The 16,544-nt window shown below is 38.7% G+C and overlaps 1 protein-coding gene across 2 annotated transcripts in view; it reads left to right on the forward strand.

The window, feature by feature from the left end:
* Positions 1 to 16,544, forward strand: part of LOC100926503 (voltage-dependent L-type calcium channel subunit alpha-1C) — a 342,775-nt gene that overhangs the window by 281,771 nt on the left and 44,460 nt on the right. For both annotated transcript variants that reach the window (XM_031937793.1, XM_031937792.1), the window contains exons 29-31: positions 7,312 to 7,344; positions 11,430 to 11,558; positions 13,845 to 13,910. In XM_031937793.1, coding sequence (XP_031793653.1) covers positions 7,312 to 7,344; positions 11,430 to 11,558; positions 13,845 to 13,910 — 228 coding nt within the window. The remainder of the gene's footprint in view (positions 1 to 7,311; positions 7,345 to 11,429; positions 11,559 to 13,844; positions 13,911 to 16,544) is intronic.

The raw sequence follows: 16,544 nt of genomic DNA on the forward strand, positions 1-16,544 counted from the left end.
CTGAGGGCCCTTCCTTCTTCCTGGGGAGAGAAGGGAGGAGCTGAGACTTTATATTCCTCGGTGGCCAAAGCTGCTGCAAAGAGAAAGATTGAGCAATTGGACTCATATTCAGTTGGTGGACTGGTAAGCCAGCTAGTGAAGTGGGTGAAATTAGAAAGTGTGAATAGTTAGTATTATAAAATCATAGAATCATAAGTAAAAGAAACCTAGAGATCTCCTTATTCAAATCCACTTATTTTATTGCTAAGTAAATGGAAGCCTGAAGAGGTAATATAGCTTGCTCAAAAAAAATCACAGTTAGTGACTGAGCTAAGAGGAATTCTAATTCTTAATTCCCAAGAATAATTTTCTCAGTGTTTTTTCATGTGCCATTGGGCTTATGTTTGCATGAATTATAGAGAAGAAGAAGCATTTGCTTTGCTAAAGAAGTTAGTCATGAGTTAAGGCAGACAGGTCCAGTTCACGAAAAAATAATAAGGAGGGAATGATTACTCTCAAAAGGATGATCATCATCTTCCCTATCTCATTTTGAAATGTTTTCTGGTGCTTTTTTTTTATTCCCAGTTTCTATCTCAGAGGGAAAAAAAATATGGTATCACTATAAATAATGAGTTCTATTTAAATTAGGCATTAATTGAGTAGAATCTAAACTGATGATAAATGGCAATTTTGCAATTGGATTTGATCTAATATTTATAACTATTGATATTTTGGATACTTATACAGATGGTTTCTTAGAAAGCATAGTTTTTAGGCTTATTTTATTTTTTAAATAGTATTTTATTTTTCCAAATCTATCAAAGATAGTTTTCAATATTCACCCTGGCAAAACCTTGTATTTTGCTGTGCAAGAAAAATCAGATTAAAAGAGGAAAAAAGACAAGAAAGGAAAGAAAGCACACAAACAACAACAACAAGAAGGTGAAAATACTATGCTTTGATCCACATTCAGTCTCCGTAGTTCTCTCCTTGGATGTGGATGGCACTGTCAATCACAATTCAATTGGAATTTCTTTAGGCTTATTTTAGGAAATGTATACAAGGTCAATAGTTCTTTTTTGAGAACTATTATAAATGAAAGAGCTCAGTTTAATCCTTCCTGTAGGAGTACTAATAAAATTTTTAAATAAACATTTTATTGCTAAAAATAATGATAATATAAGAAACTCATTCTTAAAAAGGAGGTTAGTGACAATACAAAACTCAGGTGTCTCTTGACTCCAGACCCCACACTGTCCATTGCACCACCTACCTGCCTCTATTTGAAAATCACTGATTTCCTTTACAATCTCACATATTTTACTTAATGAACTTATGCCTCTTATTCTGAGATGTCCATAGCCCTCGATGGACTATTAAAATAAGTTATTTGGCCTAGAAGAGCAGAAGAATGATTCATATCTACAAAGTACTTTACGGTTTAGAAAGCACTAAGTGTTATGAAGTAGCTGGTATAAGTGTTTGTTCTTCAAAGATCATGCAACTTGTTTTATAGGTTCCAAACTAACTAGGTTCCTTCAGGTCAAATACAGTTGAAGGAAATGGAAGTTGGCCAAATAAATTACAAGGAACCTTCTCCAGATCCTTAGCTTTAGAAAACCTTTGATCCCAAGTTCACAGGATCCCCTCTGTAGTCGAGAACTTTAATTTTTAACTCTAGCACCTCCATCTTTACTTTAATGTCTGAATAACTTTGTTTCCCTTTTTATTTTTCCTATATCTCCTTTATCACACACATACACTTTCTCCTTAACTTTGTCTTCCACAAAGAAAATAGAGATAGACGGAGACCCAGTGCTTAATTTATCTGTGATCATCTGCAGTCAGTGGGTCAGTGCCTATTCAGCAGACTGAGTTTGTATTGATATATATGCCAGGTAATGGTCAAGGCAAAAACATGTAAGTAGTTTACCTGGGAACACACCATGAATGAACATTACCAAAGAGGTCTGTGTCTGCCTCTCCCAAATGCCTAATGGTAAATTCCCACAACAGATTGCAGAAATGAAAAACATAATCATTTGCTTTGACATACCATGAACAGATATTCTTATTGATAGTATCCTGAGATTACTTCCATTTTCTGAGACACAGCACTTTGTCCTTCTCATTTCCTGTAACTAACTCCTTCTAGAATCCTGAATTATTTGATATTGTTAGTGGTGATGACAAAGACATTTTGTTCATTTATTCCATGTAAATTTCTAAGTGGTTTGGGTTTTTTTTAATTATTGGGTGCTGTTCATCATCCCTAAGGGAACAACAATGGCAATTTTATAACGATTTTTTGCCTACATGTTGCCTTAACAAATAAGAGAATTTGATCTCAGCTTAAAGAGCCCATCACATTGCTAGGAGAGGTATGAGAGGATTCTTGAGGCTTCCAACTTGTTCCAATCATTTGAGCTGACAGCTACACAGCTGATAATAGAGGACAGATAGATATGCTAGACTTCAGCATTCCAGGACATAAAGAAAGAATAGGGTAGGGGAACAACACTATTGGGAAACTACCAAAAACCCTAGGTTTTCTCAGTGGTCCCTTCTGTTGAATAAGTGGTTTGGATCCTAAAACAAGGGATACCTATGGTGGACCCCTCTCCTACTCATGATTTCAATATAACCATTTAGGACAAAGCCAAATACACTTATTATAAGAGCATAACAACAAGTTAAGAAGGAGGAACATAAGCTGCCCCTTTCTGACCTTTCACCTTCTCACTGTTATTATCCTGTTTTCTTTCCTCCTTCTCTATTCCTTTATCCCTCTTCCTTTTTTTCTCACTCCTGGCCTCTCATCTGTTCTCCACCTCCTCATTCCACAATCAAATCGAAATGTCCATCCTAAAGTGCATTGTTTTATTTCCACATACTTCCCAATTTGGAGAACATCTTTGTCCTTTTCCTAATTCTCTGGGCTTAGAGATCCTGATATGCCAGTTCCTAAAGGCCTTCTTTCCTATTGATGATTGCTGCTTATGCTTAAATGCTGGCTATCAAACTTTGGTTCCAAGTGGTCTTCTGGTCCTCTCCCTCTCTTCTCATGTATCCAAACCAGGATTAGTTTTGGCCTGTCTCCAATAGCTTCAAACACCTTTCTCTTCCAATATACCTTCTCTCATGCTGATTAGGCAAGATTAGAAGCCATCCGGTGGCAGGAAAGAGACAAGGTCCAGAGGGAGCTGGAAACAAGGTCTTAAAATAAACTGGATTCCCTTCCAATCATACCACAGGGGTCTCCCAGGTCCACAAAGCAATCCAGAAAATTCAATTAAAGGACTAATGAGAGGCTACCTACAGCTGTATCTCTCTTTTTATTGTACTTTTCCAGAGGAGCTCAACAATCTGTATTCTCCTGGTGGCTCAGTATCTCAAAGGGACTCACATGGACTGTCCTGGTCTCATTCTGCCCTTTGTCATTGTGGACCAGCAGGTTCACAGAACATAGAATCCAGCATCCGGAAGAAACCTCAAAGGTCTTCTAGCCTGTCTTTACAGAAGTCCTTTCCACATCTCCATTCAGTGACTAGCCAACCTGTGCTTCCTAGACACTCATTTTTCACTTTTGGACAGTTCTAATAATATGCCTATTTTTCACAATTGGAATGATCTACTTTCATGATCTATTTCTCCTCTGCAACTTCTGTCCCATGTTCCTTCATCCTTTAAGGTCAATGAGAACAAGTTGAAACCCTCTTACCCCTAAATGTTCTTCAAACACAAGCATTTCAGAGTTTCCCTTAAGGTACTCAGAATCTACCAGCTACTTCTTTAGATTATCTATAAAATTCACCCTTTTCCAAACAGAGGAGAAGATAGCAGTAACTTGCAGTCTCAGGAAATCCTAGAAAGGATTTGTTTGAGAACCCAACTCAGACGTGGACCAAGTATTCTTAAACGTTTTTTGTATTATAAACCTTTTTGACAGTCTGATGAGGATTGTGGAATCCTACTCAGAATCATATCTGTTGCCTGCAAGGAACTTTAAATCTTCTAGTCCGACTCTTCATTTTATATATGAAAAAAACTACTAAGATGGTTTTTCTAGCATCATCTAACTAGTTAATGGTAGTCACTGGTGATATAAATCTATCCTGCCTAGAAATCTGGTAACCTGGTAACTTTCATCCCACAACCCAACTAAGTCTCATAAAATTAAAAATGGATCCATTCTTCAATACAGCTATGAGATACTTTGTTTTTTTTTAACTACAGGAGAAAAATGCAATGATTTAGAAACCCATTTTAGCCATTAACCGCCACACAGTCATCCTTTCTCTATCCCTTTCCTGATGGGAATTTTGTCTTATCTGCCTGTTGACATCTGGAGTCCCATCTCTTGGGATCCTAATCATGGAACATGGGGAAATATAGAAAAAATAATAGTTAACAACCACAGGCACTTCTTAAGCATCCATTATGTTTAGAACTCTGGCCTAGGTACTGGACAAGATATAAAGTTTAAAACCGACACTCCCTGAAACACAATCCTAAAAGAGATTTTATCTTCTGAGGCATGATTCACAATCTCTACATTTTCCCTCTGGAACTTAAAAACAAGGATCAAAAGTAACTCTTAGCCATAACAGAAAAATGGATCCTTTTATTAACTCTCCATGGAGGTCCATATTGCAATTTGCAGTTAGGCTAAATAAGGGCAATTTGCATAAATAAATGAAGTACAATAATTTACTCTTTTTTAAAATTTTCTCTTAACCTACAGCTGGAACCTTTCACTAGAAGTCTCTAAAAATTTCCCGTCTCTTAGATACAGAGCGATAATAATCTGCTCTTAGTCACACCATTTACATCTACAAATGGAGTTAACTACTCTAGTATCTCATAGCCCCAGAAAATTGCAGTCTGGTTAAGAAAAAGAGATGTAAGGGAATGATTTGCTCAGTAATTCACCCCGTGGGTAGTATTCATGGAGGCATTACCCCCATTAAAACCTGGTCATTTTAAGTAAACTGAGAGAACTAGCACTTAAAATTTCCATCAGAAGGGAAAGGTTTAAAAAGTCCCTGAACTCAGAAATTCCATAATAGGAGGCCCTAAAGAAACTTACTATGTATACATTACTTCTAGGTTTCCAGAATGAACCTATAAATAATGAATGAATGAATGAATCTCAGCTTCTTCCCTCTATTTTGAATTCAGACTACAGATGATTTCTCAAAATGCTTATCTTAAAATAAAAGTTTCCATCAGTAGACACAAAGAAACTCAATTCTATCTTTCATATAACCAATGAATATCATTTACAGTCAGGCAAGGCTTAAAGAACCAGGAGAATATCTGAGAAGTAACTTTTTGGGACCAACCAATGTATGAACCAGAGAAGTTCTTAGAGGACAAAAAGTTCTTAGTTTGGAATCACATATATTTTAGGTTTTCAAAACGAATTTTTTGATTTGATGACTTTACTACGGGTTTTTTAATTACTGTCCATTCTGATCACATTGCAGAAAAGGATAACCCAGGAAAAAATGAGGCATTAGAGTCACTTGCTTGTTTTTGTATTCCATGTCACTAGGTAGAACCAAGAGAAGGTCAAAGCCCCAAGATCTCTTGGGACTGAATTGGATAGGTTCTAGGTTCCCTTCCAGCTCTAACTCAATGATCTTATGTTATCATGGGGGATTGCACCTTGTTTATTGAATCCTACTCCCCTATTGCAAGGAACAGAGAACTTCCCTCTTAATACTCAGCTATCCTGGTGGTGACAGAAAAGCTCCAAAACAGATCATCTTCCATTAGCAACATCAAATCACTCTGGGGTCATCAGAATCTAGCTGTCATTTGTTTGGCATTGGAAATCATTGTAAAAGATTTTCTTCATGCATTATGAAGAGATATAATAAAATATCCTTTCTGGGGTGTGTGTTTGTGTTTGTGTGTGTGTGTGTGTGTGTGTGTGTGTGTGTGTGTGTAGATGTGTCTGTCTATCTCCTTGTTTGTCTTTTAGGACTATGCTTTAGCTTACTGGCCAAGTACCAATGATCCCAGACAGATCAAGGAAACAGATCAACCAGGAATCACCTTGGCAGCCAGTAATGATTGTGAAACAGAAATTCAAATTTTTGTTTCCAAAATGTGTTTTCTAAATGACTTGTAGACCCTTTAACTTCTTTCCTTCCCTTGATCTACTACCACCCCCACCCTTTCTAATATGAATAAACAAAAAAATAAATAAATAACCAAGCTACCAACTTGCTATGGAAAGAAAAGAAAAAATCACTTGAGAAACATAATAGAGAATCGTTTTCAGTCTTTAAGAAAATGTCTAGCTGGGCACATTTTCATTGTATAGAATTCCATCCCATGTTTTCCTTGTTTGTACATTAAAAACAAAAACGCAAGAGCAACCACCTGAAAGAGGAAGGTAAAAAGTAAAAAATACAACCATAAAAGTGGCCTCTGTAGGAAATCGATCACGATTAATTTCAGATCTATAGAGTGGGGGCACCCAATAATCTCTTTCTCCATTGTAAACTCCAAAGCATTGTGGGAAGATGTTGGCACAGGAGACCTACCTGTAGAACAATTAACTGGGTCTTCTATTGTCAAATGAATTCAGCAGTCAACCCCCAAAGAATGGCTTTTAAGGAATGTTCTGAGGGACCAGGCAGACAATATGCGCCTAAATTGTGGCAACTGAGGAGAGTTATCACCTAGATATCAGCCATGTTATTTAAAAATTAAGTTTTTCGAATCAGCCCTTGGGTAGATAAAAAATGGGGCTTATTTCCTCAGATTCCACAAGAATCAATAGATCTCATTCCTCATGAAGACCCAGATGTCCATTATCCAGTGCTTAAGCTTCTTTGCCTGAAGAGAAGTGGGAAAAGATGAGGAAGCATAAGCAAAATTTTCTTCTACTGATTTACCCAGAGAAAGTGGATAGCCCCATTGTGCAAGCTATCAAATATTGAATTGGAAATCACCAAAAGATACCATGATTTACCTCTCAAGGGTGGGCTAGAGACTAGTCAGCTTATCTAATTAGTGGCTGGCCATAGTCTTGGGTTAATGAAGTTCTTCCTAATTCTTGCTTGAGGGGGAGTAAAAGAGAGCTCTAAAATGGTAGCCATACCCAGACAATATACAATTCCTGGGACAACTTGGAACCTGACAGGCCTACTCTTTCGTGTTTGTTTCTTTTTTTGTTTTGTTTTTGTTTTTTTGCCACTTGCTTCCTTTTGCCCTCTTCTGCCACAGTGTTGCTCCTGTGTTAGCCAAGACCTAGAATACTAGGGCCTCTTCACTGGAGACTTATTACAGCTTATCTCTGTCTGCCTTCCTTTAAAGCCAGCTGAACATACCCAATGCTCTCCCTCTATGGTAAGACCAAACATACAGACCACGCTCCCAGCTTCTGTGACACTCCTCCTAACACTCTTCTCACTCTGTTGTCCACCCCAGTCACAAGAATCTCTAAGCCCCGAGTTCCCTCTGCATGAACCCACTGTGCCATGTTTCCATACCTGCCTGGTGTCACATGAGCTGTGAATATGCTGTACGTGTGGTGGTGTTTTTTAATCTTCATATGTTGTGAGCTTTCCTTTGGGTGAAGCTTCCCTGTTGTCCTGCCTTTCTAATACTGGGAGAGAACAAGACCCAGAGACCATTTCCTGTTAAATACACTCAATCGGCTTTGCTATCTAACGCTGATCCAAGATGAAGGAAGAAAATGTTACTAATCCAATTGGTCAAGAAGACTAAAGAAAAAAATTAATTATTTTAAGCATATTACGGGTTAATGCATTTATTTGCTGACTTCCTTTTCTAAGGAGTTCATCTTAAAACGCTGAAAGACAATATCTGTCCAACTAAATGGCATATTGGTCCCCCTTGAAATGTTAAAAAAAGAAGAAGAAGAAGAAGAAGAAGAAGAAAAAGAAAAGAAGAGGAAGAGTAAGAAGGTCTTCAACATGGTAGAGTGCTCCACTATGCAGAATTTATGAGAAAAAAGCAGACAAGAATTACATAGGATAAAAAAAAATGGAGAAATTGCAATCTGCATCAGAGACTGTTAAATCAAAGCTCTAATAAATTACTAAAAGTAATTACTTGGCTTCCATTTCCCCTAAGGCTAAACCCAGGGAAGTAAAGGAGCTTCTTAAAGTAGGATTAATTACCAAGAGAGATTCTGACATTTCACTGCTTCCTTCAAGACTAGGTTAAATCTCTCTCCTAAAGCCTGGAGGCAAAAGAATGGTGGATTAGAGTAGATGATGTGGGGAGATGATAGTGGGAAAGGTGGAATGTTACTTACCTTAGGATCCTATGATTTTCCCCCTAGAAAAAAATAATCATGAGAAATGATATTAATCTTTGTGTTTATCTGAGGAATTACCACCTGTGTAATGCTTGCAGATGTACACATTTTGAAATGGTCAAGTCAATTCTCCATTCTAGTCTATACAGTAGGCAGTAACTACAGAGCATCTAAAGATAATTTAGGGACTCATTAGGATTAATCATTTCCACTGAACTCTTCTCCAGTTTAGTCCATCTTGAGTCCTTAGGTGAGAAGAAACTGACAGAACCTGTGCCTTGGGTTTTTCTAAACCCAAGCCCTTGGCACAATGATAAGCCTGTGAAGCTGTCTTCCCATTATATCATAATTCATTTTATTAGAGGAAAGTATAATGGCCCAAGAAGAAATATATTTATCCTACAAACTGAGCAGCATTAGCAAATTATAGTCAATAGGGAGAGTTCTGAAAAAACAAACGACAGCTCATTCCTGCAGGGTTTGATTTATTTCTTGGGGGACGGAACTTAAACTCATAAGAATGAGATGCCCCAGTAGTGCCAACTTTTCACATGCTTGACACTCACAGCTGGATCTCCCACTCAGGATTATTCTCTTTACATTTTTCCTTCCCTCCTGAACACGGTGAAACTGACAGCCCTGCTACAAAATCTTAAGTTTTCTCTTCAAACACCTCTGGGAAAAGACAACCTCTTTTTAAGAAAAGAACATAGAATTTCAAGCAGCTACACAGGTGATAGAAATAGAGATTAAGGACATCAAAGACATCAAAATATACAGGCTCGAGACCTAGGGATGTGAGAAGGATTGTAGCCTACCAGTACCTTCTGTAGTCCATCAGTGATTCCTGGAATATTGGGATTGAAAGGAACAAAAATGCCAGAAGAAGAAATGGCGGTTTCTAAATTTTCTGTCTCCTGAAGTGGGTGGAATGACTGAGTGGAAAAAGTCTCTTCCTGAAGGGTTTGGGAAGTAGAACCAACATCCATTTACTGAGATGGTTCAGGTATGATCCTATCCAAAGAAGAATATAAACATTATTCCATTATGTTTATAATTTTATTAGCCTTCTATAGGATCCTTTATCCCATTTTGAATAAGAGTGGAAGTTAGGTGGAAATAAAGCTTCTCTCCTCAACATATATGCCTCCAAGTTATTGCTGATCAACAAGCCATGAAGTTGGACAAATATTGCCTGTAAGATCTCAAGTACATTTCAGCGCTTGAACTGAAGCTTGGACATTGCTAAAGAGTGACTTGCTAGAAAATAGTTAATATCTTTTGCAAACCAATGAGGGGAAATGGGACCTTGGTGAGGTCAGTAGTAAAACAAACACAGCTGCCCTTGGGCTGATGAATGTTCCTATTTTGTGGGAGGTGTGAAGAAATGTGGACTTGGGAACAACAGGAAATGTAATGAGTCTGTTCTCTCCTAGTTCTGACGGCAGGAGGGCAGTGGCAGGGATTGGGTGAGCTGCACTAGTTTGGGGAGGGGGAGAATAAGGACAGATACTTTGACCTTTCTTTGAGCTACTTCGCACTTGAGCAGAACAGCCAAACTGGATAAAGGGAAGAGAGTGATGGGTCTATATTTTTCCATGTAGTCTATGTGGTTCTCAGTTCCAGAAGCAGAGAATGAGAAGAAACATCCTCACTCCCATGGGCACTAGATGTCCAGGGACCTGGGGCACACAAAATTTAAAGTTACATTGGAACCACAAAACTCAAGACTATTTTGGTCTCGTTTTCCCATCTCTTCCTTTATTCCCTCCCTAAAATGAAGAGGCTCCCTCAAGAATACTCTTTAGAAAGATGGTGTTCCCCAAGGTAGAACATTTCTCTTTGAATAAGATGAAGCTGGTCAACTCAACAAGGACAATAGTGACTTCCTTTATAATTCCTTTACAAGCTGTCAGAGTCAGATACAGGTCCCTGGCCAAAGGAAAGAAGGGGAATAGTAAACAGTAAAGAATTTGATAGCATAGATAAATCACATATGAGTATGGGGGAGAGAGAGACAGAGCAAGAAAGACAAAGAGAACAGGGGTGGGCAAGGAAGAAAGAGACACAGACGAACAGACACAGAGACAGAAAGGAGAGAGAGGGAGAGAGAGAGAGAGAGAGAGAGAGAGAGAGAGAGAGAGAGAGAGATGGCTTTCTATAACATTGTAACTAGATTTTGAGGAAAGGCTATGGAGTTGATGTTCATCCTTCCTTCTAGAAGAGGACCAGGTTGGGAGAAATGTTAGTGTATCTACAGCCAGAGGACATGCTGGAGAGTCTGGAATAATGCTGACTTGACAATTAGTATAAAGGGCAGTCAGACTCCACCCATCATAAGCATTCCTTGCCCATCATCCTTAACTCTTCCAACTCTACTGAATTTGACACTAGCATTTAAAGCCTCCTAGAACAATGCCCCTTTCTATCAAAGCCACAGTTCCACTTTTTGGTCAGAGGAGAGCTAGTGCTAGCAGCAAAAGGAATGCAAGTCTTTTATGTTTGAAGTCTTGACCCATAGACAATGCCCACTCAAGATTTAGAGCTCCTTAGCAGTGCCAGGGTAAAGGTAATATAAAGCTGTTATCAAGGATTTCACAGCCATAATGAAATATAGTGTGCCAGTGGAATCAGAGACTAGTCCTAGAATCAGAGCCTTTCATATTAGCTCATAATATTACTCATAATAACCATTTCTTCTGAGCCTTCTTCAGTCACTAATATGAAAGATTTCAACTACACCAAAATTTGAGACTGAAGGTTGAAAAAGAAAGAGGATTAAAGTGAGGGAGTAAGAGAAGAGGTGTTCAGAAATAAAGTCCTAACTTCAGAGAATATACACCTAAGAGTGGCTCAGCTCTTCAAAGAACCTGCCTAGAGCTAACTTGATCTTGGTTATATGAACCAAAGGAAGGCCTGAGCATGGAGACTCACCAGAGAGCATTCTGGGTACAACCTGAAAACAGATTCTGGGAAATAGGAAAGGAAATTCAAAGAAAAAAACAAAGTGCAGCTAACCCCATTCCACCCTTCCCAATCCCCTGCCTCAACCAGGCACTGCTTTCTTGGAGCAGGGCTCCCACCCTCCATTCCCACTCCCTCTCTCTGGCTATGTTAACTACTACCTCATGTTACCAATGGATTCCAGAATGCAGAGGAGAATTCCCGGATCTCCATCACCTTCTTCCGTCTCTTCCGGGTCATGCGTCTCGTCAAGTTGCTGAGCCGTGGGGAGGGCATCCGCACCCTGCTCTGGACTTTCATCAAATCTTTCCAGGTATTCCCACTCTTTCTCCTCCTGCCAGAAACAACTTAAAAATAATTTTATTCTCCTCAGGAAAGATTTTCTTAAGGAGATTAAGGAGAGACATTGTAAGATATTTCATTGAAGTTTTCTTTCCCAGAAATAATAAGTACTTTGCATATTTAATATGTCTGTTAAGTAGCTATTGCCTTCCTCTTCAGAGATGAATATATTTCAGTATATATATATATACCTATTCACTCAGTTAATTAAATTCTCTCAATGAAGAGAGAGAAGTTCTGATATTACCTTAATAGAGAAGGATTGGTGCCATTTGACCTAGTAGGTACAGGATTGCTTGGGTTCTTCAACTAAGTATGTATGGTAAGGTAATTCCTCTTTTAATTACCTGCCATAGTTTTTCCTATTTATTAAAAGAAGGAGAATGTTTATAAAAAGAGGGCTATATTTGTAGTCCGTGTAACTACAAATGAGGTTATAAATATGAAGGTTAAGAAGGAAAAGAAAAAACTACCATCCTTCTGTTAAGTACTTTGAATTTCTTGAACATATGTGATGTAGAAATCCCCCCTATAGCTGTCTGGCCTCCATCTGCAGAGAAGCCCTGACAATATAGCAGAGGGTGGGAAGACTTTTATCCTAGACTTTGATCACCACTCTCAAGCATCTCAAATCAAGGAAACTCAACAACACTGAATTATGGTCTTCTTTGTCCCTAGAAATGGAATCGACAATTGGGAAAAGGTGATGGGACCTAGAATCTATTTCTGACCCTGGGCAGAAACCACCATGATAGAAAGGAATACCTATTTGGCCCTCAGACATCTGCCTTAACCCAGAGTCAAAGCTGAGAAACTTAGACCAGCATTGGGCAAAAGTTGGCTATATGACCCCAGATTCTAAAACCTAAAAATTCCCTGTTTTTAATCATTAATTATTTTATTTTATTAATAATCATTTGTTTTAACCTTGTAATAAATATGCAGTCAAAACAACACTCTAACAAAAACATATATATCCTTTAAGGTCTTTTTTGTTTCCTTTTTCTTCTGAGGCAATTGGGGTTAAATGACTTGCCTAGGGTCACACAGCTGGGAAGTGTTAAGTGTCTGAGGCCAGATTTGAACTCGGGTCCTCCTGACTTCAGGACTGGTGCTCTATTCCCTGTACCACCCAGCTGCCCTAAATTTAAGCTCTTATGATCATCATCAGATACAAATATTAAAGAGCCAATGGGTACAAACTACTTATGGCTAGCTTTACTCTTTATTATTAGCCACTTCAGGCTCCAGGCTTGCCGAAGCAGTGTCCTTTTATCCCCAATAGCCAGTCCTTTTGCTGGGACTGAGAAACAAGTATCTCCCAAGTGCAAATGTCTGAGGCCAGAAGACAGAGGAAGAGTATGTTTCCATTGTTTTCTAGCTGGTGTTGCTTTCAGTACTCAAATAGTGTGATTATTGAATGTTTAACATTGTATGTTTAATGTTTAAACATTTGTTTAAATGACCTCAATGCTCTCTTTTAGCTCCCACTCTATGGTCCTATGATGTCCAGGGAAGTTTAATAGATTGAATGAAAGTCACAGAGATCTTAACATCCCTAAGCCAATTAGAACACAGACCAATGCTGAGTATGGCCCTGGGCTCAGTGGCACCTAAAGACCCAGCATCTCTGGGTAGAATTAGTGGAAGGGGACTAAACCCAACCTGGAGTGAGCCGAGAGTGTTTCTTCCAATTAAAGGGGGAAGGGTGGGACTTGGAGACTGAACATGGAGCTTACTGAGTGTGGATCTGCAGTGACATCTCGTGGTGGTGGGGAGCACTTTCAGATAATTATCACTTTCAGAGAAAGTCTTGTCCAGCACAAGGCACATTTCTTTTTTTGTGTGATTTCCAGAGGACTAAGGCCTGGAGAGATGCAGTTACAGGCTGCCCAGCAAGTGCTTAAAAAAAGCTGAGGTTTAGAATCCCTCTAGCTTATCTTTTGGTCTTTCCTTCACAGAATCAATCTCAGGATCTCAAAATTTTAAATATAATCTAATCCAACCTATCCCTCTTGAGAGCCACCTCCTTGACTTCTCTCCCCAGAGATCCACCAGTCCTTGCCATGACAGGTGGCACCTTGTACCACAGGGTTATCTCAGGAAGTTGCCCATATATTTGGTCCGATGCGTGGAATCTTGTATTACATCTTGTATCCGGCATACAAGACTACCTGTGCCAAATACACCTTCCTGGGAGTGGGGCAGGGTGCAGTGGGGCAGTTTTTGCATTAAAGACTTATTAATTTTCTTCCAGGCTCTACCCTATGTGGCTCTTCTGATAGTGATGTTGTTCTTCATCTATGCTGTCATTGGAATGCAGGTAGGAGATACATCAGAAATTCACTCAGAATTCTCCCTCCCTTTCCTTTCTCTGCCTCTCCTGTTTCAATATTCTTCCTCCTCTTCTCTCTTTTCGCCTCTCCTTCCAAAATGTGTGTCTAAGGGTTTTTTCCCCCTTGGAGTCCAAAACAAAATTCTCCATGCCAGATTTAATCACTGCTTTCAGCATGGGAGGGTGACCCAATAGACAAATAAATTCCACAAACATTAGTAAGTATTTACTGTGTGCAGAACAAACATTATTAAGTATTTACTCTGTGTTGGGCAAACCTTAAATAAGATAAGATCTCCGAGTCACTTTCTTTATGATTTCAAAATTATGAGTGACAATTATTGCCAGATTCTGTGACAGACCCTTTTGGGAGCTGTATCCCCAAGGATGTGTTAAAAAGAGTACATATCCTTTGCTCATCAGAGCCTGAAATTCAATTCAACATTCACTAAGTGCCTGATCTATGAATTACACTGTAAGAACGAATAGGGATATCCTGAAGGGACTTCTATTCCACTTCGGAAGTGAAAGATACAACTCATTAAAAGATAAATAAATATAAAGTAATTTTAAAGGGCCATAAATGGTTTGGGGTTAGGAAAAGAAAAGGAAAATTTCTGTATATGTGATAGAACCTGAGTTGAATCTTGAAGGAAGCTAAGGATTCTAAGAAATGGAAATATGGTAGTGCATTCCAGGAATAGGGGGGTGACTGTGTGAGTACACAAAAATTGGGGGAACAACTAGTAATTTGGTTGGGCTGAAACACAGAGCATGTGAAGGGTCATCATGTGAAATAAGTTAATAAAGGTAGGTTAAAGCCAAATTGTTTACATATATATACATATACATGTACATATATATACATAAATTAAAGCCCAAAAAGTCTTTAAATGTCAGGCCAAGTGATTTCTATTTTTACACTGAAGGAAATGAGATACACCAAAACATTTTGAGCAGGGAATTGACATGGTCAAACCTGTGCTTTAGGAAGATTATTTTGCAGCTATGTAGAGAACAAATTGAAAAAAGTAGACCAGAAACAGAAAGGCCATTATAATTATCCAACAGACAGAGGTAGGCCCAAATAAAAATAGTGATCGTGTAGATGGAGAGCAAACAGATATGAGAGGCGTTGTGGCAACTGACTGGATATAAAAAGTTTAAAGAAAGTGAAGAAATAAAAATGTCTCTCGGGTTGTAACTAGAAAGATAGCAATGGCCTTGATGACAAAATTGGGAGACAGGATGGGTTTAAAAGGGAAGAAAGATAATGATTTTTCTTTAGACATGTTGAAACATCCCCTGATTCTGCATACACAATGTGACCTCTACAACTTTATGAAAATAAGACAAACTAAAAGAAATTGAACAGTCCTTTCCTAACATGAAGACATAAATTTCTGTCCTAGTCAAATATGGCAAAAAAATATTACTGCAGCAACCTAACGGCCCAATACTGATGTCTTCAGATCACTGAGGTGACCTTTTCCTATATCTACCAAAGCTTCAACTTAGACAGAGTTGAGCAATTTTTATTTTGCTATTTCAAAAAGTCAGATCTTTCCTCAATATGGTGGCCCCCAAGCTCTCCAAACTCTAGTTCCAAATAACAACCCTCTTCCCCAAAGGAAAACTGAAGAACCAAGCCAGGTCCAGTCCAATGCATTGGTTTTCAGTATGTTGTGAGTAGATGCAATAGATTCCTACCTAAAAAGACCCTAAAATTAAAGCCAAGAAGAAAATAGTTCCTTCTCACAGGCCTTCATGGACCCAATAAATGCTGGTTGTTTCAGGGATTCGAATCAGTTCAACAAATATACAATCTGACAAACAATTGCTTACTATGTATGTGTGGGACAAGACCACCGGCTCAAATAAATCAAGGAGATTTCTCAAGGCAAAAGCAGGAAGGAATTTTGTTACAATCTCATGAGAAAAGGTGTCTCCCTCCCCACAAGCAGGTAGGCAAGGAGAGGCAAGGCCCAGTTAACAGACAAGAATTATATAGGGGTCTTGGGTAATACTCCCTATAGGCTAGATCTTTGCCCTGATTAGCCAAGACAAATGACCTCGCATTCTAAGTCATAAATGAGGAAAAACTTTGAACCCAATCACATCTTTAGGATGACTGAATTATCTTATGTGGGAGTTTCAGTGCCAAGGTGGCCCCAACTCAGTCTCACAAAGAAAAGGTCCCACTGCTTGTCGTGATTTCTGGAAAAAGAGACCTGGCCCTGGGGCCCAGCAGACCCTCAACTCACTCTTTAGAACACTGTCTCCATCTTGTGAGACAGCTGTCACAGTTCACTTCATTCATGTACAAAGCACTATCTTAAAACCTAGAATATAAAAAATGAACTCTAAATACAGCTAGAAAACTCAAAAGCAAATCACTGCAAATTTATATGCAAAAGATAAGTCACTTGTCCAAACCTTGGGTCCCTAATATTAAATCTTTCCACATTCTCCAAATATCCAGTTAGTTTCAAGAACTAACATTGAAAGAAGTTTGTTAGGCAGAGACCTGGGGGTGAATCATTCTGATCAGACAGGCGGACAGGCAATCAGGGCTTTGTCCCAGGATGCTGAATTTTAAAAACACTGACAGTTTGGAGAGTC

Source organism: Sarcophilus harrisii, chromosome 5 (genome assembly GCF_902635505.1).
Source record: "Sarcophilus harrisii chromosome 5, mSarHar1.11, whole genome shotgun sequence".
Taxonomy (NCBI): domain Eukaryota; kingdom Metazoa; phylum Chordata; class Mammalia; order Dasyuromorphia; family Dasyuridae; genus Sarcophilus; species Sarcophilus harrisii.